Genomic DNA, 19485 nt, shown 5'->3' on the forward strand with positions numbered 1-19485 from the left:
CACCTGATTTGGATGTAATTACCCTCAAATTAAATCTGAAAGTCTGCAGTTAAATCACATCTTGTTTGTTTCATTTCAAAGCCATTGTGGTGGTGAATAGAGGCCAAAATATGAAAATTCTGTCAATGTCCCAATATTTATGGACCTGACTGTATATATATATATATATATATATATATATATGAATGATAGACACTGTAGATGATAGATAGATATATAGAGATAGATCGATAATTGAATGATAGATAGATAGAAGCATGATAGATAAATAGATAGATAGATGAATTATAGATAGCTAGATAGATACATAGATAGATGAATGATAGATAGATGATATACAGATAGATGATATATATATATATATATATATATATATAATAGACAGATAGAAGAATGATAGATAGACAGATAGATAGATAGATAGATGAATGATAGCTAGATAGATAGATACATAGATAGATGAATGATAGGTAGATGATATACAGATAGATGATAGATAGATAGATAGATAGATAGATAGATAGATAGATAGATAGATAGATATGAATGATAGATAGATAGTTGAATGATAGATAGATAGATGCATGATAGATAAATAGATAGATCGATGAATGATAGATAGATAGATACATAGATAGATGATATACAGATAGATGATATGATAGATAGATAGATGGTTGAATGATAGATGATAGATAGATAGATAGATAGATTCTAGATGAATGATAGATAGATAGATAGATGATTGATAGATTATAGATGAATGAATGATAGATAGATAGATAGATAGATAGATAGATAGATAGATAGATACATAGATAGATGAATGATAGATAGATGATATACAGATAGATGATATGATAGATAGATAGATAGATAGATAGATAGATAGATAGATTCTAGATGAATGATAGATAGATAGATAGATGATTGATAGATAGATTATAGATGAATGAATGATAGATAGATAGATAGATAGATAGATAGATGGATAGATGGATAGATAGATACTTGGTGCCAGAGGTATATGACCACATTATTTAGACAATAAAGACATACATGCTCTGCACTCACCTATTACACTCCAAACAGAATTTATCCTTTAGGCTCAATCATTTGTGCTTGCGTGCTCCCTAAGACGGTGACTTGTATACAGAAGTACCATAGCTGATCATTTTACATCCTTATAGTACACACAAACCGTAGTACCCACAGCTTTGGGTAAGAATGCTAGCTAGCAGAAAGGGGCTCATCTTTATTAATTATGCTTAGAAGCGCTCGAACAACAGATGTGGTTCCAATTTTATCCACTCATACCTCTTCTGTAGATGAGCAATCTATGAGGAATCCAACCCCTTCCAAATCTACTCCTATATGTCTTCCAGGTACCAAGGATTAGAGTGCTTCTTCTTATGCACATATGTTTGATCCCATGGCAAATTGCAAATGTAATTATTCATGTATTTATCATTTTTATATGGTCCTCAAAACATCTTTATAATGTTTTTTTTAATTATTATTATTATAATTATTTTTATTATTTTTTATTACCTTTTACACTTTTTTAATACTTGTTATTACTTTTAATATAAGAATACTGTGTAATACTTTATACGAGAACAGATGTGTCCACATACATCTTACTTCATTGCGTGTTAAACATCCCTTCTAGTTGCACCACGCCGTGGCATGACTCGGTAGCGCAGAGCGTCTTTTCATGCTACTTTTTACCTTAAAATGCGTCTTATTCGCAAAGCAATGTGAATAGGGTGCACTAGCAGCTTCCGATTAAAATGATATGTAAAATGACTATATTCTATGAGAGCGACTGCCGGTGTATCTGCATGCAAAATGTCGCAACCACTGACACTGTAAAGTAGCATTTTGCATGCAGATATAACCACAGTCGCATTTTAATCGGTAGTTTGTGCTTTCTATTCGTGTCACTTTACGAATAAGACGCATTTGAAGGTGAAAAGTTGCACAAAAAGGCGCTCAGCACTACCGAGTCGCACGGCGCTCATGCGTAATGTTTAACGCGACTTGTAGTGCACGTTAGTAAGATGTATGTGGACACCTCTGTATATCTACTTACAATACGTTTCTACTATCTGAGAGGCGGGCAGCGACCCGATAAATGTGTTATATCGATGAAACCTCCACTTTTTTATAATCTGCTCATAAATTTATATCAATAAAATATTAATTATTTGGAAATCCATCCTTTGCTGGAACAGTCTCTTTTTCACTTTGGTCACAAAGTCCTACCAACCAAGAACCTCTGACACTAATATCCTTTGGGACTAATATTTTCACAATACTAGTGAACCTACACCCGGAGCGTTTTTACCCCTCATCCCCCTGTTTTGCAAAATAAGATCACTTTTGTATTTCTGTCTGTAACTAAGGGCACTAGGATACTTATCGCCATTAGGTTACATGTGTTTGCATAGAATGGTTGCCCATTTTATCCACTCATACCTCTTCTGGAGACGAGCAATCTATGAGGCATCCAACCCTTTCCAAACCTTGTGTCCTCCTGGTACCAAGTACTAAAGGAGACACATCCCAACAAGAAACATGAGGTAACCTATCGACACCATAATTGCAGACGTTTCGGGTGCCTCCTCTTCATATGATGTTGGTTCCCGGACCCCCACTCCTTCCTACGGGAAGGAGGTTCGGGGTTGCGAAGAGGGATCCAAGTGAATCACTTTGCACTGAGTGACCTGCGGCAGTGCGCATGTGTAAACTGGGATTCCGCATGCGCAGTCAGTTGGCTCATCACTGGTGAGTAACACTGCTACATTGGTAGCGGTGTTAGGGGAAAGCTTCTTCTCGGTGCAGCTGTCCCCTCACTGGAGAAATACTGAATTGCTTTGGTAATTAAGTGTCCACAGCCGCAACCCGCGGTGAATTGGGTACTTGATCATCTGACCCCCGAGGACCTTAAGCAGAAAAAGAGGATAAGTGCACTGCCCCATTAGCGTTTAAGGAGATCCTGATATAAGGTTTATACTAACTAGTACTATGTATTTGATGGAAATTAGGAATTCTAAGACTGAGTGCTTCTTTAGAAACATTATATTCAAACTGGAAAATCTTCAATTTGGCAATATTATATTTGGTCCTGATCTTTACCTGCAATATTATAATAACTCTAGTTAATTTTGCAAGGTGTTGAGTAGTGGGAAAATCTGACCTCACATCACAGAGGGGGGATGGGTACGGGATAATGGTGCTCGGCATCCCAGCGGTCAAAAATCCTAACGTCGGCATCCCAACAGAACAGGGTTAGGATACCGACACCTGCCGGTCAGAATCCTAACCCTCTCCCTAACCCTAAACTTCCCTCCCTGCTGCCTAAACCTAGTCCTCATCCCTTGTGCCTAAACCTAACCTCCCCCCTAGTGACTTACCCAAACCGTCCCCCCCTAGATGCATAACCCAAAGCCTCCCCCTAGACACATTTATTTGCTGAAATACAATTGGTGGCTATCATTTTTCCATTATTAATAAAAGCAACCATTTACCACCATATAACTGCCTCCAGTATGGTGCTTATGGCCACTATCATCCTTCTGCACTGTACGGCTATCTTAATTGCCATTTTTTTTTGCCACGTTGATGTAACACAGGACTTCCCTTTACACAGCCCGCAGCTAATTGAATCTGCCCCATAGAAGCTGTTCACTGTCTCTGACCATCAATATCCTGGCTTGGATTATTTAGGGGTCTCTTTACTAAGCAGTGTTAGGAGACAGAGGCCCTGATTCAGAGCCGGATGCTCTAACAGAGCGCTTGCTCTGAATCAGGACCGTCCTTGCTCCTTTTTGGAGCGGCCTGGCCACTCGCATAGCTGTGGGTAGGGTAGGGTAGGGTAGGGTCTCGCTGCCGCAAGCCCAGGAGTGCTTTTGGCTCTATCAGAGCCAAAAGCACTCCCACTGATATCACTAGTGATGTCAGTGGGGCCGGCCCCAGACGGTAGGCGTTCCCGTGGGAACGCCTCCGCCTGGGCAGCCACGCCCCCGGCACGCCCACCAAAGGGGGCGTGCTGTCAATCACCATCGACAGCACGCCCCCTTTGGTGCGAGACCCATAACGACGGCTTGGCCGTCGTTATTCGGGTCTCACGCATGCGCACGGCGGAGCCGCCTCCATCGTGCGCATGCGCACTTGGGCACCACCGACCCGCTTGCGAGCGCTCAGCGCTCGCAAGCGGGTCGGAATCAGGCCCAGAGTGAAAAGTGATAAGGTGCCAGCCAATTAGCTCCTAACTGTCATTTCACAAGCTGTGTTTGAAAACAGTTGGGAGCTGATTGGCTGGCACCTTATCACTTTTCACTCTGTCTCCTAACACTGCTTAGTAAATAGACCCCTAAATGTTATCATTTTGTTTTTAAGCTATTAATGATTAGGGGTTCAGTTTTTAATTAGGAATCGGTATGACATGCCGCCGGACCTAAGCCCGGCGGAAGTAATACGGACGCCGGAAGACAGAACAGTGACGATCCCGACAGGGTGAGTATTTTAACTATTCCTAACCCTCCCCCCCCCAAACCTTAACCCTCCTTTAGGGGTGCCTAACCCTAACCTCCCCCCTAGTGCCTAACCATAACCTCCCCACAGGGGTGCGTGCCTAAACTTAACTCCCCCTTCACGCACCCTAAACCTAACCCTCCCGGGGGGGATGCCTAACCCTAATCTCTCCCCCTAGTGCCTAACCCTAACCCCCCCTTTCCCTAGCCTAACCCTAACCTTCCCCGGGGGACTATCTAACCCTAAGTGCCCCTGGGGGTCCCTAAATCTAACCCCCCACCCATCCTTGGGCTAAGTGGTCTACTTACCCGTCGCATGGCGGGGGTCGGTGTTCTGGCATCGAGATTAACATAGGCGTCGGGATTTCAACGCCTATGTTAAATCCCTTGTCGGGATTACACTGTCGGGAAGCCGGCGGTTGCCATTTCGGCCACCGGCATCCTAACCGCATACCCTTAATTAATGTCATCCTGGATTGTATGTAAGAGATAGCAACACAGTAACTTATCCAGGTTCATTCTTAGAAAGTACTGTACACGTGGAAAAAGCAAACCATGTATCCTAGGTGAAATAGGTCACATTTGGAGCCATTGTCGTTTATAAATGAGATGTAATTTAACCTCAGCTAAGTAAGATAAGCTTTCTCATAGCGCTTACTCAGGTTAATAGATGCAAATATGCGGAGAAATAAGATTAGCTGTGTAGACAGACTTATTTTATTGCAGATATAAAGAAAACTAGCATGGAAATAAATCCTATTTATAAGTATATTGTAAGTGCTCCTCCTGTATGGGTAGAGTGACAGCCGCTTAATCCGTGCAACAGCTGCACAAGAGACCCTCTACAGAGTGTTTCAGTAATTAGTAGTAACAAGTATGTTGGTAGCTGTTTTAATAGAGAGTAATTGATGGTTTAGCGTTTCATAATCTGTACATTAAGTAATTAACCTGCAATTGTTTAATATTGATCCCAGTTCATAGAAATATTCATACATAATGCACCTAATTGAAATAGCTATTCAGCAACCAATAACTATGGGAAACATTCATTTTCTTTTTTGTCAAGCTGTGGATTTAAGATTTACTATAAACCAGTAATAAACTGCACCATTCAACAGCCTAAACCGAAGCAAGGCAATGATCTAGGTCACACTACAGTATACAAGAATTATTTATAATATATATGCTATACCACTGCCCTCAATGTGGAGAGACCTTTCTTTGTCTGACCTCTTTTAGGGGTCTATTTACTAAGATGTGTTAGGAGATAAAGTAAATGGTGATAAGGTACCAGCCAATCAGCTCCTAACTGCCATGTCACAGGCTGTTTTTGAAAAATGGCAGTTAGGAGCTGACTGGCTGGTACTTTATCACTGTTCACTTTATCTCCAAACACAGCTTAGTAAATAGACCCCTTAGTCAGCTGTAGACACTGTTGCATTCAATGGAACACACTTATGACCTTTGGTCTTGGCAGGTTACTTCACAAGATGGCAGCTCCCATGAACAAGTATTTTCACGACCACTGAATGGAAAATGCCACCCGAATGTGTTTTAAATTTTATTTGGAAAACGGAATATTAGTGTAAAAATGAATCTTTTAGTGTGAATTGCATTCCAGACCTCACCGCTGAATGGATTTTTGGTTAGTTTTGCTAGTTACATGGCTGGTCTTTGCTTAATGATGAGCCATATTCTGATGGGCTAAACAGATCTATGACACAACTCATATCCTCTATTCTCCACTCTGTCTAAAATACTTGCACACAGCAGAATCAGGGCAGTCACTTGGCTTACACTAATGGAAATTTGCATGAGGTGTTTCTAAAGTCATTTCTTTAAATAAAATTGCATCGTAATTAATGCTTGTATTATTTTAAGATTGTTATTGTAAAGGAAAGAAGCTTTACGCGGAATTTGTTAGTCCATCATGGAAAATTCCTCCATGAGCAGTGACCGGTCATACACAGGAGGCATAATTGAACGTTTAATATCCACAAATAAAAATAAATATTATTTTAGTTCTTAACCAGTTTGAGGTTTTTAATGATCCCATTACAGGAACAGTTGTACTGTGATTGGTCAGTGTATGGCACCATGGTAAGGGACTCTACTGTATGGAGAAGCACAGGAAGTGGTGCTATAATAGGGAAAGAAGACTTGAAAGAAAGCCGAAGCTACCCAGGATTTTCATGCCACATCCCGGCAAAATTCTACTACCAAAATATTGTATACGTTCATCATGTCGACATTTGGAATGTCGACACCAGAACATTTTCAGATGTTGACAGAATATAAACATCTGGTTTTAGCTGATTTTTAGCTTAGGGTTAGGTTATGGTCAGGATGAGGTTAGGGTTGGGGATGGTTATGGTTAGGCTGTGGTCATGGTTAGGCAGCGGTTATTGTTAACTGCGGTTAGGGTTAGGCTGTGGATATGGTTAGGCTGTGGTTATGTTTAGGCTGTGGTTAGGGTTAGGCAGCGGTTATTGTTAGCTGCGGTTAGGGTTAGGCTGTGGATATGGTTAGGTTGTGGTTATGTTTAGGCTGCGGTTAGGGTTAGGCAGCGGTTATTGTTAGCTGCGTTAGGATTAGGCTGTGGATATGGTTAGGTTGTGGTTATGTTTAGGCTGCGGTTAGGGTTAGGCAGTGGTTATTGTTAGCTGCGGTTAGGATTAGGCTGTGGATATGGTTAGGCTGTGGTTATGTTTAGGCTGCGGTTAGGGTTAGGCAGCGGTTATTGCTAGCTGCGGTTAGGGTTAGGCTGTGGTTATGGTTAGGCTGTGGTTATGTTTAAGCTGCGCTTAGGGTTAGTTAATAAGTCTGTAGAAAATCACATTGTTGACATGTCGATTGTCAACATAATGTCAACATTATGTCAGTGTTGACATTATCAATATTGAAATCCTGTCCATGTCAACATTCAGACCATGGGCCATATTCAATTAGTTTCGCACCCGCGCTAAAGTTTTGCGTGTCGGAATTTTCGCCTACATCGCGTATTTTAGCAGCAGAAACTTCTCGTGCGCGCCCCTGCTATTCGCCGTATTCAATTTCAAAAGACGCAAAAACGGCAACATGCAAAGTCAGAACAGGCGGAAAGTGGTGTCACAATCGGGGAAATCAGCCTGAGTCTCCCTAAAAGATGCAGAAACATTGGGGATCAATGTAGTAGTGCCCGATTAGCCATAATAAAACTGTTTGGGGTCCTTAAGTTGATACATTGCCTCTAATTAGCCTCTTTGCACAAGTGGTGAAGAATGGCGTAAAGCAGTTTTTTAGGGCAAAAATAAGTAGTCCTGGCAGATTTGGGGTACCTGAAAATGGGTGCTAGCATATTTTAATGTCTCTAAAGTGAAGTTTTAATGAAAATTAAATTCCGCCCTCACAAAAGCACCTGCAATCCCAAAAACACTTGACCCCTTATTAGAGCACCCCCAGAACCTTATTTCGCTAGTTTGCAAACTTTTCCCCCCAATTTGTGCTTTTTTGCCCCCAAATTCAAAGTACTTTTTTGGGTTGTTCTTAAGTTTTGTTGACGCAGTTGTCCATTGGGGGCTGTCCCACGGGTTCTGAGTGGTTTCCCCACCTTTGCTCCCCCAAACAAAAATTTAGCATTTCTTTTATCCTGCTATTCAGAGGCGAATCTTTTTCGCTTATTACATTGCATTGACTTTCTGCGTACGTGAACAGTAGATGGAATTGAATACGGCAATATTTTTTTGTGGATCTTGGCTTTTCGCGTCTAATTGAATACAGCCACATGTTGTCATTCCGAATGTAGACTCTTTGTACCACACCACCGAATATCTCTCATTTGCTGCATGTAAAACATTTTGCACTGTAATATATGTCAGTGTAGGGTGGTCCAAAAAATAAAACATTAAAATTTTCTTTCTCCACAAGGTTATTTTTATTCCTTAGTACATCAATGGGTAGTACACCAAAACATTTTCCAAACAAACAATATTTAGGGGTCGTCCTATATTGAACTTTTCTAAACTTAGATCTGCGTCCTCAGATATTGGGATATGTCGTGGAAAATCGGGTAGCTGTGGACGTTTCAGATTTTTTACCATTTTTTCTTTGGTTTTCGTAGACACATGATTGTCGGAAAATGCTAAAGCTACCATGTGTTCAGGGAGAAACCAGAGGTGTCTGCAGAGCCCTCGCTAGCTAATTTGGTGCCCTAGGCAAAATTTTGACTGGTGCCCCCTAGCAGATAGTCCCACCACCAATCTTATGGCCGGTACACACTAGAAGATGACTAGTGTGTACCGACCTCGTTAGTGACGGGACCCAGTGGGGTGCCGGCATTGGCAACTGCATACACACTTGCCGATGCTGGCAACAACAGAGTGACGGCGGCATAGCACTCGCTTGTTATCTTACAAAGTCCTGTAGTGCCGTGCTTCTTGCTGGACGTGACTTACAGTGAAACATTGGTGTGTGTATATGTATATATATATATATATATATATATAAACTGCAAGGAAACGGCACTCCTCAATATGTGCAAATTACTGCAATAAATACCTAAAATCCGGTGCCTTCCAAACAGCTGGACACAAAGTGCAAAGAAGTTGTCATATATCCATGATGGCGGCATTCAGGAAAAAAGATCTTGCACCCTGACGAAAATGCACTACCCAATACAGCATTGAAACGTTGGTTACTGCGAGTCTGTCTTTTTTCCTGAGTGCAGCCATCATGGATATATATATATAATATATATATATATATAGAGAGAGAGAGAGAGAGAGAGAGAGAGAGAGAGAGTTCAATCCCGGCACTCGCTCAATAAAGTGAAATGAAATGCGTGGGTGCCCTCCATGGACCACCGGGTCCCATATAGCAAATAAAATGATAATGGCGGCACTCCACGACTATTGATAATTAAGCAGAATTTATTCTGAGTTCCAACGTTTCAAGCGTATCCCAGACGAAGGGCTGACGCCCGAAACATTGGAACTCAGGATAAATTCTACCTAATTATCAATAGTCGTGGAGTGCCGCCATTATCATTTTATTTGATATATATAAATATACAAAATAATTGTGTAAGGCTGTCATGTCTCCTCAATGTGCGACCCCCAATGGTTCCAACTGTGAGAGAGTCAGGACAGCCTTTGGAGAGACAGACTGGCCGCCAGGGTACGTATAGGAGTGGTGGGGTGAAAGGGGGTGTTGAGACGGAGCCATGATGGGGTGGGGGTCAGGACGTGGCTGCAACGGGGGTGGGACGGAGGAGGACAGCAGAGAGGGGGTGGGATCAGCCAGAGAAAAGGTAGAGCAGAGCGGGAAAGGGGGGTTTAGAGACTGAGGTGACAGACAGTTAAACTATATACTAGGGGTGTGCACCGGCCACTTTTCGTGTTTTGTGTTTTGGTTTTGGATCTGGATCTTTCTTCGTGTTTTGGATCTGGATTGGTTTTGCCAAAACCACCCTCCCGTGTTTTGGGTTCTGGGTCTTGTGTTTTGGATATGTATTTTTTTTTTTTAAAAAACATAAAAACAGCTAAAATCACAGAATTTGTAGGTTTTTCTGCTCCTATGCTATTATTTACCTCAATAACCTTAGTTTCCACTCATATCCAGTCTATTCTGAAAACCTCACACCTTACAATAGTGTTTTTATGTCCAAAAGGTTGCACCGAGGTAGCTGCATGAGTATGCTAAGCGACACGAGTGGGCGGCACAAACATGTGACCCATCTAGGAGTGACACTGCAGTGGCAGACAGGATGGCAGTTTGAAAAACTAGGCCCCAAACAGTACATAATGCAAAGAAAAAAAAGAGGTGCAAGATGGAATTGTCCTTGGGCCCTCCCACCCACCCTTATGTTGTATAAACAGGACATGCACACTTTAATAAACCAATCATTTCAGCGCCAGGGTCTGCCACACGACTGTGGCTAAAATGATTGGTTCGTTTGGGCCCATACAAAACAAGCTGGCAATTAATCTGTCCCTGCACAAACTGGCTCTACGGAGGCAAGATGTCGTCCTCATCCTCCTCATCCACTGATTCCTCACCCTCTTCAGTGTTGTGTACATCCTCATCCTCACAGAGTATTAATTCATCCCCGCTGGAATCCACCACCACAGGTCCCTCTGTATGTTCTGGAGGCTGGTCTCCCTGGAAGAATTGATAATTAATTTTTATGAACATCATCTTCTCCACATTTTGTGGAAGCACCCTCCTACGCCTTTCGCTGACAAGGTTCCCAGCTGCACTAAACACTCTTTCGGAGTACACACTGGAGGGGGGGCAACTCAGGTAAAATAGAGCCAGTTTGCATAGGGGCCTCCAAATAGCCTCTTTTTTCTGCCAGTACAGGTACGGACTGTCTGACATGCCTACTTGGATGCTGTCACCGATGTAATCCTACACCATTCTGTCAATGGTGACAGTATCATATGCAGTGACAGTAGACTTGTCAGAAATTGTTGGCACGTCCTTCAGTCCGGACCAGATGTCCAAAACGGCCCTTGACTTATGACACAGGCGCAGGCTTGGCGTTGCTGCTGTGTTGATGCACGTGCGGCTACTGCGCATACATTTCGCACACAAACACAGAAAAAAAATTGTTTATTTTTTGTGGAGTGCACTTTGGGGGTTACACCACCCTTTAACAGACTTATGGACACAGGCGCACGCTTGGCACTGCTCCTTTGTTGATGCACGTACAGTGCACACAATTCACAAACACAGAAGAAAATGTTTTATTTTTGTTGGAGTGCACTTTGGGGGTTTCACACACAAACACAGAAAAAAAGATTATTTTATTTTGGTTTGAGCGCCAGGCCTCCGCCATGTGGTCTGTCAACTGCTCAGAGAGAGGAAAAACTGCTGAAGTCACTTTTGCCTGTTTGAAATTCGGGTATTTGGATTTAGGGGCCGGAACGTCATCCTCTATATCAAGAATGGATCGAACCACCCTTTCCAATGCTGGCACATTAATAGAAGACTTAGGTTCCACTTCCCAGACAAGGGAAATCAGAGTCAGATCCCTTAGGCATTTCCCCATAATCCGAGGACGCATCCGTGTCTGACAGTTGCGTAGACTGAGATGACATAACATGGCGCTTAGACTCCTTCTGAGGCTTTTCACTCCGCAGCATAGTCTGAAAAGCTGAAGATGAGGCCGCCAAACTCTAGACTGAAATGGAGAACACATTCACCCAAGGTGGCTGACCAGCTTGCGGAAGTCCCTGGAAGGGAATGACAGACTGTTGAGTCACTGGAGGAGACTGCATATAGAGCGGTAACCCCTGATAGGGAGCAACAGTCAGAGGCCCAGGAGAAGACTGCAATAATTGCAGGATATCCTGAGAGGGAAGAATGGCTGTTTGGGGTAACCCTATATGAGGGAGAACAGCTGGGAACATAAGGCGATCCGCGATGGAGGCCAGCACCTATAAAAACACTGCCCAAGTAGGGTCCTGTCCCATAGTTGGGGGGTTGGAGGGACCAGGTAACTCATAGCACCTCACACGCAGCCCATCCTTCGATAAATCCTCCTTACCGACCACTGCAGCGCAGCACCTGCAGGAGAGCAGAGTGCTCAACCTTGGTATCAGACATGGCTGACTAAATTTATATATATATAAATATATTGTAAAGTTCAGTAGTGAACAACAGGTGAACCTACATGCATGCAACACACAGGTCCACAGATATGGTGCCGTGTAGCACGCAACTGTATGTGACAGACTTCACAAATACTTGAATTTATATAAGTGAGATTAATGAAAAGCCCTTCCCACACACATCTGTCAGGGCTGTAGGGGAGAGAAAGGGATAGGCATAGACTGACAGTTTAAACAGAGAGAAAAAACACAAGACAGTCAGCGCTAGCAAAAGTCACATACCATGTAGAAAGTAATACTCACTGCACCTTGCCACTACAATCTACCTGCCCAGATTCAGTGTCTGGGAGGGCTATAGTGCTGTATACACTGTCCCTGCAGAGGAGAGGTATACAGGGGACCGGTCCACTCACGCGCCTGGGAGATCTGCGCTGCCACCTATAGTCAAAGATGGCCACCGGAGATCTCAGAGGAGGTGTGGTTGTAGGAGAAGAGCAGCTCAGCGATGCCAGACCCGAGCGGAAAGGTGCGCTGAGCTGAGGAGCCACTAACAGGGAAGGCTGCCTCCCATGGTGCAATACACAATTCAAGCATCCTACCGTCATATCGTCGTGGTAGGAATATCAAAGACATAGTTGTACAGAATGATGTATCCAATAATACAGCTACAAGACCGACACACTTTCTTATCCGCAAGGCGAGCAACTACCGATGTACAGGCTGCATTACTTGCAGCTACCTGGAAGTTGGTAGTCATTTTCATCACCCTAGGTCAGGGAAACAGTACGACATCCATTATCCCCTTACCTGTTCTATTCGTTATGTGGTCTATTTCATCAGATGCCCGTTTAGTTTATTGTATGTGGGCAAGACCACTAGACAAATGAAGGAGCGCATGGTGCTCCATAGATCGAGCATACATGCGGCCCTGGATGGTAAGGGTACTGATTTACCAGTTGCCTGGTACTTTGGTGAATATCAACATAATCTATCCACTATTCAATACAAAATGATCGACTGGATCACCCCCCCCAATCCCAGAGGTGGTGATCGCGGACGTGTTCTCCTCCAGAGAGAGGCCAAATGGATTCATACTTTACATTCATCCGTTTGGACTCAATGAAGGAACATCTCTACTGTGCTTTTTATAAGCATTTCTCAATTATTTCCTTGAGGTGCCATCTATTCAGCATTGGCTTGTGTCCTACAGCTCCTAGGTCCCTAGTTTTACTAGTCCCCATTCCCTTTATTGCAGTTCATCTGTTATATTTATATTGGCTCTTACCCTTTATCTCAGATAATGTTGAGTTTTTGTGAATAGCAGTACGCTTTCTCTATATTGTCATTGGTTCTTTTTTACAGACCACTGACCAGTGACATGTTATAGGCATGCTTATTGCTTTCTATTTTCTGCTGCCATATAGCACACTATTTATATCACAAGGTTTTCAGCATGCTCCTCTTGCATTGCAGTGGTATTGTTTATGTCATCACTATGGTGATGGTGCACGTAGTCCAGCCACGCCCCCTGGAGACATCTGGAACGTGGGCACATGGTCGCACCACTGACATCATCGGGTCTCCACTCGGGTGCTGTGGCTGTTTACTGGTTCACTTGGGCGCTACACACAGGTATTCTCTGTTTTTTCAGTATATATGTAAGTCTTGATAAAGGGGTCATATCCCTGAAACGTTAATTACAGGCCGAATGGTGTTATGTTCATTCTTTGAAATGATTTAAAGTCTCATGAGTGCAGTCTATGTTGCAGCTATATATATATATATATAATATATATATATATATATATATAATTGTATATATATATATAATATATTGGATAGTTCAGTAGCGCACAACTGGTGAACCTGCATTCATGCAACACACAGGTCCACAGATATGGTACCGTGTAGCATGCAACTGTGTGTGACAGACCTCACAAATACTTGAATTTATATAAGTGAGATCAAAGAAAAGCCCTTCTCACACACACCTGTCAGGGCTGTAGGGGAGAGAAAGGGATAGGCATATAGACTAACAGTTTAAACAGAGAGAAAAAACACAAGACAGTCAGCGCTAGCAAAAGTCACATACCATGCAGAAAGTAATACTCACTGCACCTTGCTACTACAATCTACCTGCCCAGATTCAGTGTCTGGGAGGGCTATAGTGCTGTATACACTGTCCCTGCAGAGGAGAGGTATACGGGGGGATGCATAGCGCTCGCAAGCGGGTCTGAATCAGGCCCACAGTCAGGACAAATCTCTGCCAACATAAATGAGATTTTCTATTGGTCAGTGAAATGTAAATAGAATCCCCTCATGGGATCTTGGTTTAATAGCGGTTTGTTATAAGGGGTTTCAGTTTATTAGGATTAAATAAAAATCTCACACAGAGCCTCAGAGATAATGATTTAGGTAATTGCTATAATGGATTTCAAACACTATAATTTAATGTTTTACTCAAATGGATTTTGCTACCTGGGTGCCACAGACTTAAGGTGGGTACACACATATCGGTAAATGCATACACACTTGCTGATGCCGGCAACGATGAACGACGGTGGGAGGGGGGAGCAGGGCCAGGCTGCGTTCGGCAGCGTGGCATCGCTAACAATATATCCCCAGGTTGTACTGCACATAAAGACGACTGGGGATATCGTTAATAACTCGCAGGATTGCTCATCGTTAACAATATATCACGTACACACTAGACTATTAAACAAAATTGTCATAACGATGTAACATTATCGGCAATATCGTTTAAAAAAATCGTCTAGCGTGTACACACCCTTACCGTAGTCAGAAAATTATATGACACTTAATATTTACACACTGTACATAGATAATCAGTGCTACATTGGTTTACTATAGTTTTCTGCTGCTACTTGACCAGCACATTACATCACTTTTTGAATTACCTAGATGTTATCAGTAGCTCATTAGCATAAGTAACGCATCACAGACATCATTCCGTGTCACAATGCCCATTGTACGCAGAGCATCTCTGACAACAGCCTCCTGGACTTAGTTGCTGCCTAGTCTACAAACGGGCAGCTTCTTTTACAAAGTGCGGAAAACGGATTGTGCCTATCTGATTGCCTGCTGCAGTCAGAGTGAGCACAGATCACAGACCGAATCCGAATTTGCTTCCTGCAGACATTTCTGCTTGCAGGTACCATGGATTAAGAATAGGAATGTGGAATTGTATCCCATTCCGATGCTGCCACAAGGCAGGCAAGGCAGAGGAAGATGCATCAGATGGGACCCATCGTGCTGCTGTCGAGAACAGCGAGACTGGAAGATCAGTTGAAAGACATTCGCTCATCTGGCGCTTAAGGCGATTTATGACTAAAAGGAGACAACGCAGAAGCGGTGAAACCAATGTTACCCACCTCATCAGAGAAAGTATGAAGCATTCTCTATCCTGTGTGGATTTAACAACCTTCACACAGGCCTCACCCAATACTTTTGCTAAGAAGCCTGCGTCTAATGTTTCTGAGTCAGCTGAAGACCAGAAAGTGTGCACGAGTCCAAAATGCACAATGATGCTGGCATCCACCAGCGGGCTCCTGAATTGTTTTACAGAGTTCATCTGTAGAAGGTGTCACCAGCTGAACAAACTGTCACCAACAGATATAATTGTATGGATAACAAGCATAGACATGTCTCTCACTGGATACTGGCAGGAAGAAGGCTTCATCAATCCGACCAATATAGTGTTCCTCTACATGCTCTGCCGAGAGTTCGTTCTATCAGAGTTGGACAGTGAGCAAGAATTACTGGCATTTCTATCCACATGTCTTTATATATCCTATGCCTACATGGGTAGTGAGACCTCCTATCCAATGAAGCCATTCTTAGTGGAAAGCTCGAGGGAAGACTTTTGGAACCGTTGCCTCTACATTATTGATTTCATGAGCGCAAACATGCTGTGCTTCCATGCTGACCACCATTTTTTCATCCAGACCTTTGTCGATCTCATAGCTGAGGGTGGACAGGAGAGCACATAGACAGCCTATCATCAAACTCCACCATCAGTTCCAGGCTCTTCGCCGACACAGCAAGCATCACCATTGGCTCCAGGCTGTGTGCCATCAAACATCAGGTCCAGGCTATGCAATGACACAGCAAGTTCCACCATCAGTTCCAGGACGTTCGCTGAAACTGCAAGTTCCACCATCAGTTCCAGTATTAATAATAATCGTTGCATTTACAATAAAATGTTTTTGTTTTTTTTCTATAAAATTGGTTGGTGTATTATTTTGCTTGATAGGTCTCGTATATGGACAGGGTTGACCTAGGCAATGTTTTGTGATTTTCTCACTGCAACAATGCTCTGCAGAGGGTCCTGAGATCACCTTATTGGCAAACAATACCTGTTTGCAAAACAGTAAAAGACATTTGCAAATATTTATGTAAAAAAACTGGGGGCAAAAGGCTTTTTCAAGATATCCTACAAGGTGGCATTTGTGGTGATACAAGTTTTCCAGCTTTATGCCATTCCATACATCCAGTGCCAGCCTTAGAGATATTCTTGCTACGGGCTACACATACATTTTATTTGATTTTTTTATTTATTTAGTGGCTATTTAAACTAAATGTAGTACATTTTATGTGACTTCCTAATCAATGATAGTTGGATAGAGACATTTACCTACTTTTATGGTTCATTTCAAAACCTGAAGCTGGCAGCAAGCAGCGCAGCTGCAGGAACTAAGCTCCAGCACACATTTGTATTTCCTCTCCCCTCCAGTTCCAGGTTTAGGAGTTGGCTCTTACTGTAGCTCCAAGGTCGAATCAACTATTACGCAGGTTTGCCTACCCTCCTGATTTGGCCGGGACCCTCCAAAAAATTGGATGCAGCTCCCTGCCCCCCCCGGAAAGGCAGGCAAGCCTCCCGGCAGCCGCTGATTCCCCCTGACCTCCCCCCCTGCGATTAATAGTTAAATCCCAGCAGCGGAGGGGGCAGGTGATGCCCCCTCCGCTGCTGGTTTCATTTTGGCCGCGCCCTCTGCTTCACAATGCCTGTATTATGTGCATTGTGTAGCAGGGGCAGGGCCAAAATGATGCGATTGTGTGGCGCCACCATGCCCACAAATGCCCCATCACCCGCCCGGCCACACGCCCCATCCTGCCGATCTGGCTGTTCCCTCCTGGAAGGAGCAGCCAGAAAGTCGGCAAGTATGCTGTTAGGCAGGGCCGGATTACTAATGGGGCGGATGGAGCTTCAGCTCCAGGCCCACCATCAGAATAGGCCCATAGACATCTGTGTCTCTGCTGCTGTAGACAGGATTTATTTTTTCCCTTCTACAGCAGCCAGCCAGTAGCTGTCCGGCCCACCACCCGGTCGTGCACTTCCCCACCACGCCGCGCACCCACCATCGCGGCCGCGCACCGACCTCCCTTTCTCCTCTCCGGCGCCGGTGTATGATCAAAAGTTGCCATGATGGTGGCGCGCAGTGGAGGGCTGGGCTTCACTAGAGCCGCCCACCGCCACTACCGCACCTTCAAGCAGCCACTAATGTCTTCCAGGCACCATAGCCACAGGAGCTCCGTGAAGGCGGCCTGGCAGTAGCAGCAGGAGGTGAGATGCTTGTCAGTCCTGCTGCTGCTTTATAGTAGTTGTAGAATAAATTAGTTATATAAAGCAGGGGGCAGGCTGAGTGTTGTGCATATATATATTAGGGGTGTGCACCGGCCACTTTTCGTGTTTTGGTTTTGGATATGGATCTTTCTTCGTGTTTTGGATCTGGATTGGTTTTGCCAAAACCACCCTTCCGTGTTTTGGGTTCTGGGTTTTGTGTTTTGGATCTGTATTTTTTTTAAAAAAAGCATAAAAACAGCTAAAATCACAGAATTTGTAGGTTTTTCTGCTCCTATGCTATTATTAACCTCAATAACCTTAATTTCCACTCATTTCCAGTCTATTCTGAACACCTCACACCTCACAATAGTGTTTTTATGTCCAAAAGGTTGCACCGAGGTAGCTGGATGACTATGCTAAGCGACACGAGTGGGCGGCACAAACACGTGACCCATCTAGGCGTGATACTGCAGTGGCAGACAGGATGGCAGTTTGAAAAACTAGGCCCCAAACTGTACATAATGCAAAGAAAAAAAAGAGGTGCAAGATGGAATTGTCCTTGGGCCCTCCCACCCACCCTTATGTTGTATAAACAGGACATGCACACTTTCACAAACCAATCATTTCAGTGCCAGGGTCTGCCACACAACTGTGGCTGAAATTATTGGTTCGTTTGGGCCCCCACAAAACAAGCTGGCAATTAATCTGTCCCTGCACAAACTGGCTCTACGGAGGCAAGATGTCATCCTCATCCTCCTCATCCACCGATTCCTCACCCTCTTCAGTGTGTACATCCTCATCCTCACAAAGTATGATCTCGTCCCTACTTGAATCCACCACCACAGGTCCCTCTGTACCTTCTGGAGGCTGGTCTCCCTGGAAGAGCTGATAATTCATTTTGATGAACATCATCTTCTCCACATTCTGTGGAAGCAACCTCCTACGCCTTTCGCTGACAAGGTTCCTGGCTGCACTAAACACTCTTTCGGAGTACACACTGGAGGGGGGGCAACTCATGTAAAATAGAGCCAGTTTGTACAGGGGCCTCCAAATTGCCTCTTTTTCCTGCCAGTACAGGTATGGACTGTCTGACATGCCTACTTGGATGCTGTCACCGATGTAATCCTCCACCATTCTGTCAATGGTGACAGTATCATATGCAGTGACAGTAGACATGTCAGAAATTGTTGCCAGGTCCTTCAGTCCGGACCAGATGTCCAAACTTGGTCCTGCCTGCCCTGCATCACCGCCAGCGGGTTGCTTAGGATACCTAAGTTTTTTCCTGGCAGCCCCAGTTGCGGGAGAAAATGAAGAAGGAGCTGTTGACGTGTCACGTTCCGCTTCAGCTGACAGTGTGTTCACCAGCAGGTCTTTGCACCTCTGCAGGCTTGTGTCGGCCAGAAAGAGAGACACCACATAGGCTTTAAACCTAGGATCGAGCACGGTGGCCAAAATGTAGTGGTCTGATTTCAACAGATTGACCACCCTGGAATCCTGGCAAAGCGAATGAAGGGCTTCATCCACAAGTCCCACATGCCGAGCGGAATCGCTCCGTCTTAGCTCCTCCTTCACTTTCTCCAGCTGCTTCTGCAAAAGCCTGATGAGGGGAATGACCTGACTCAAGCTGGCAGTGTCTGAACTGACTTCACGTGTGGCAAGTTCGAAGGGCTGGAGAACCTTGCACAACACGGAAATCATTCTCCACTGCGCTTGAGTCAGGTGCATACTCCCTCCTTTGCTTATGTCATAGGTGGATGTATAGGCTTGAATG

At 43.9% G+C, this 19485-nt stretch overlaps 1 protein-coding gene across 1 annotated transcript; it reads left to right on the top strand.

Annotated features, from left to right (window-relative positions):
• Nucleotides 1-15324: 15324 nt before the first annotated feature.
• On the top strand, nucleotides 15325-16140 carry LOC148477240 (cyclin-dependent kinase 5 activator 1-like). The gene has a single exon (XM_088456976.1). It carries the CDS (start codon nucleotides 15325-15327, stop codon nucleotides 16138-16140), a length of 816 nt encoding a protein of 271 aa, XP_088313102.1.
• Nucleotides 16141-19485: the final 3345 nt, after the last annotated feature.

The sequence above is a fragment of the Taudactylus pleione genome, unplaced genomic scaffold, assembly GCF_031769625.1.
Source record: "Taudactylus pleione unplaced genomic scaffold, aTauple2 ptg000731l, whole genome shotgun sequence".
NCBI classification, from domain to species: Eukaryota; Metazoa; Chordata; class Amphibia; order Anura; family Myobatrachidae; genus Taudactylus; species Taudactylus pleione.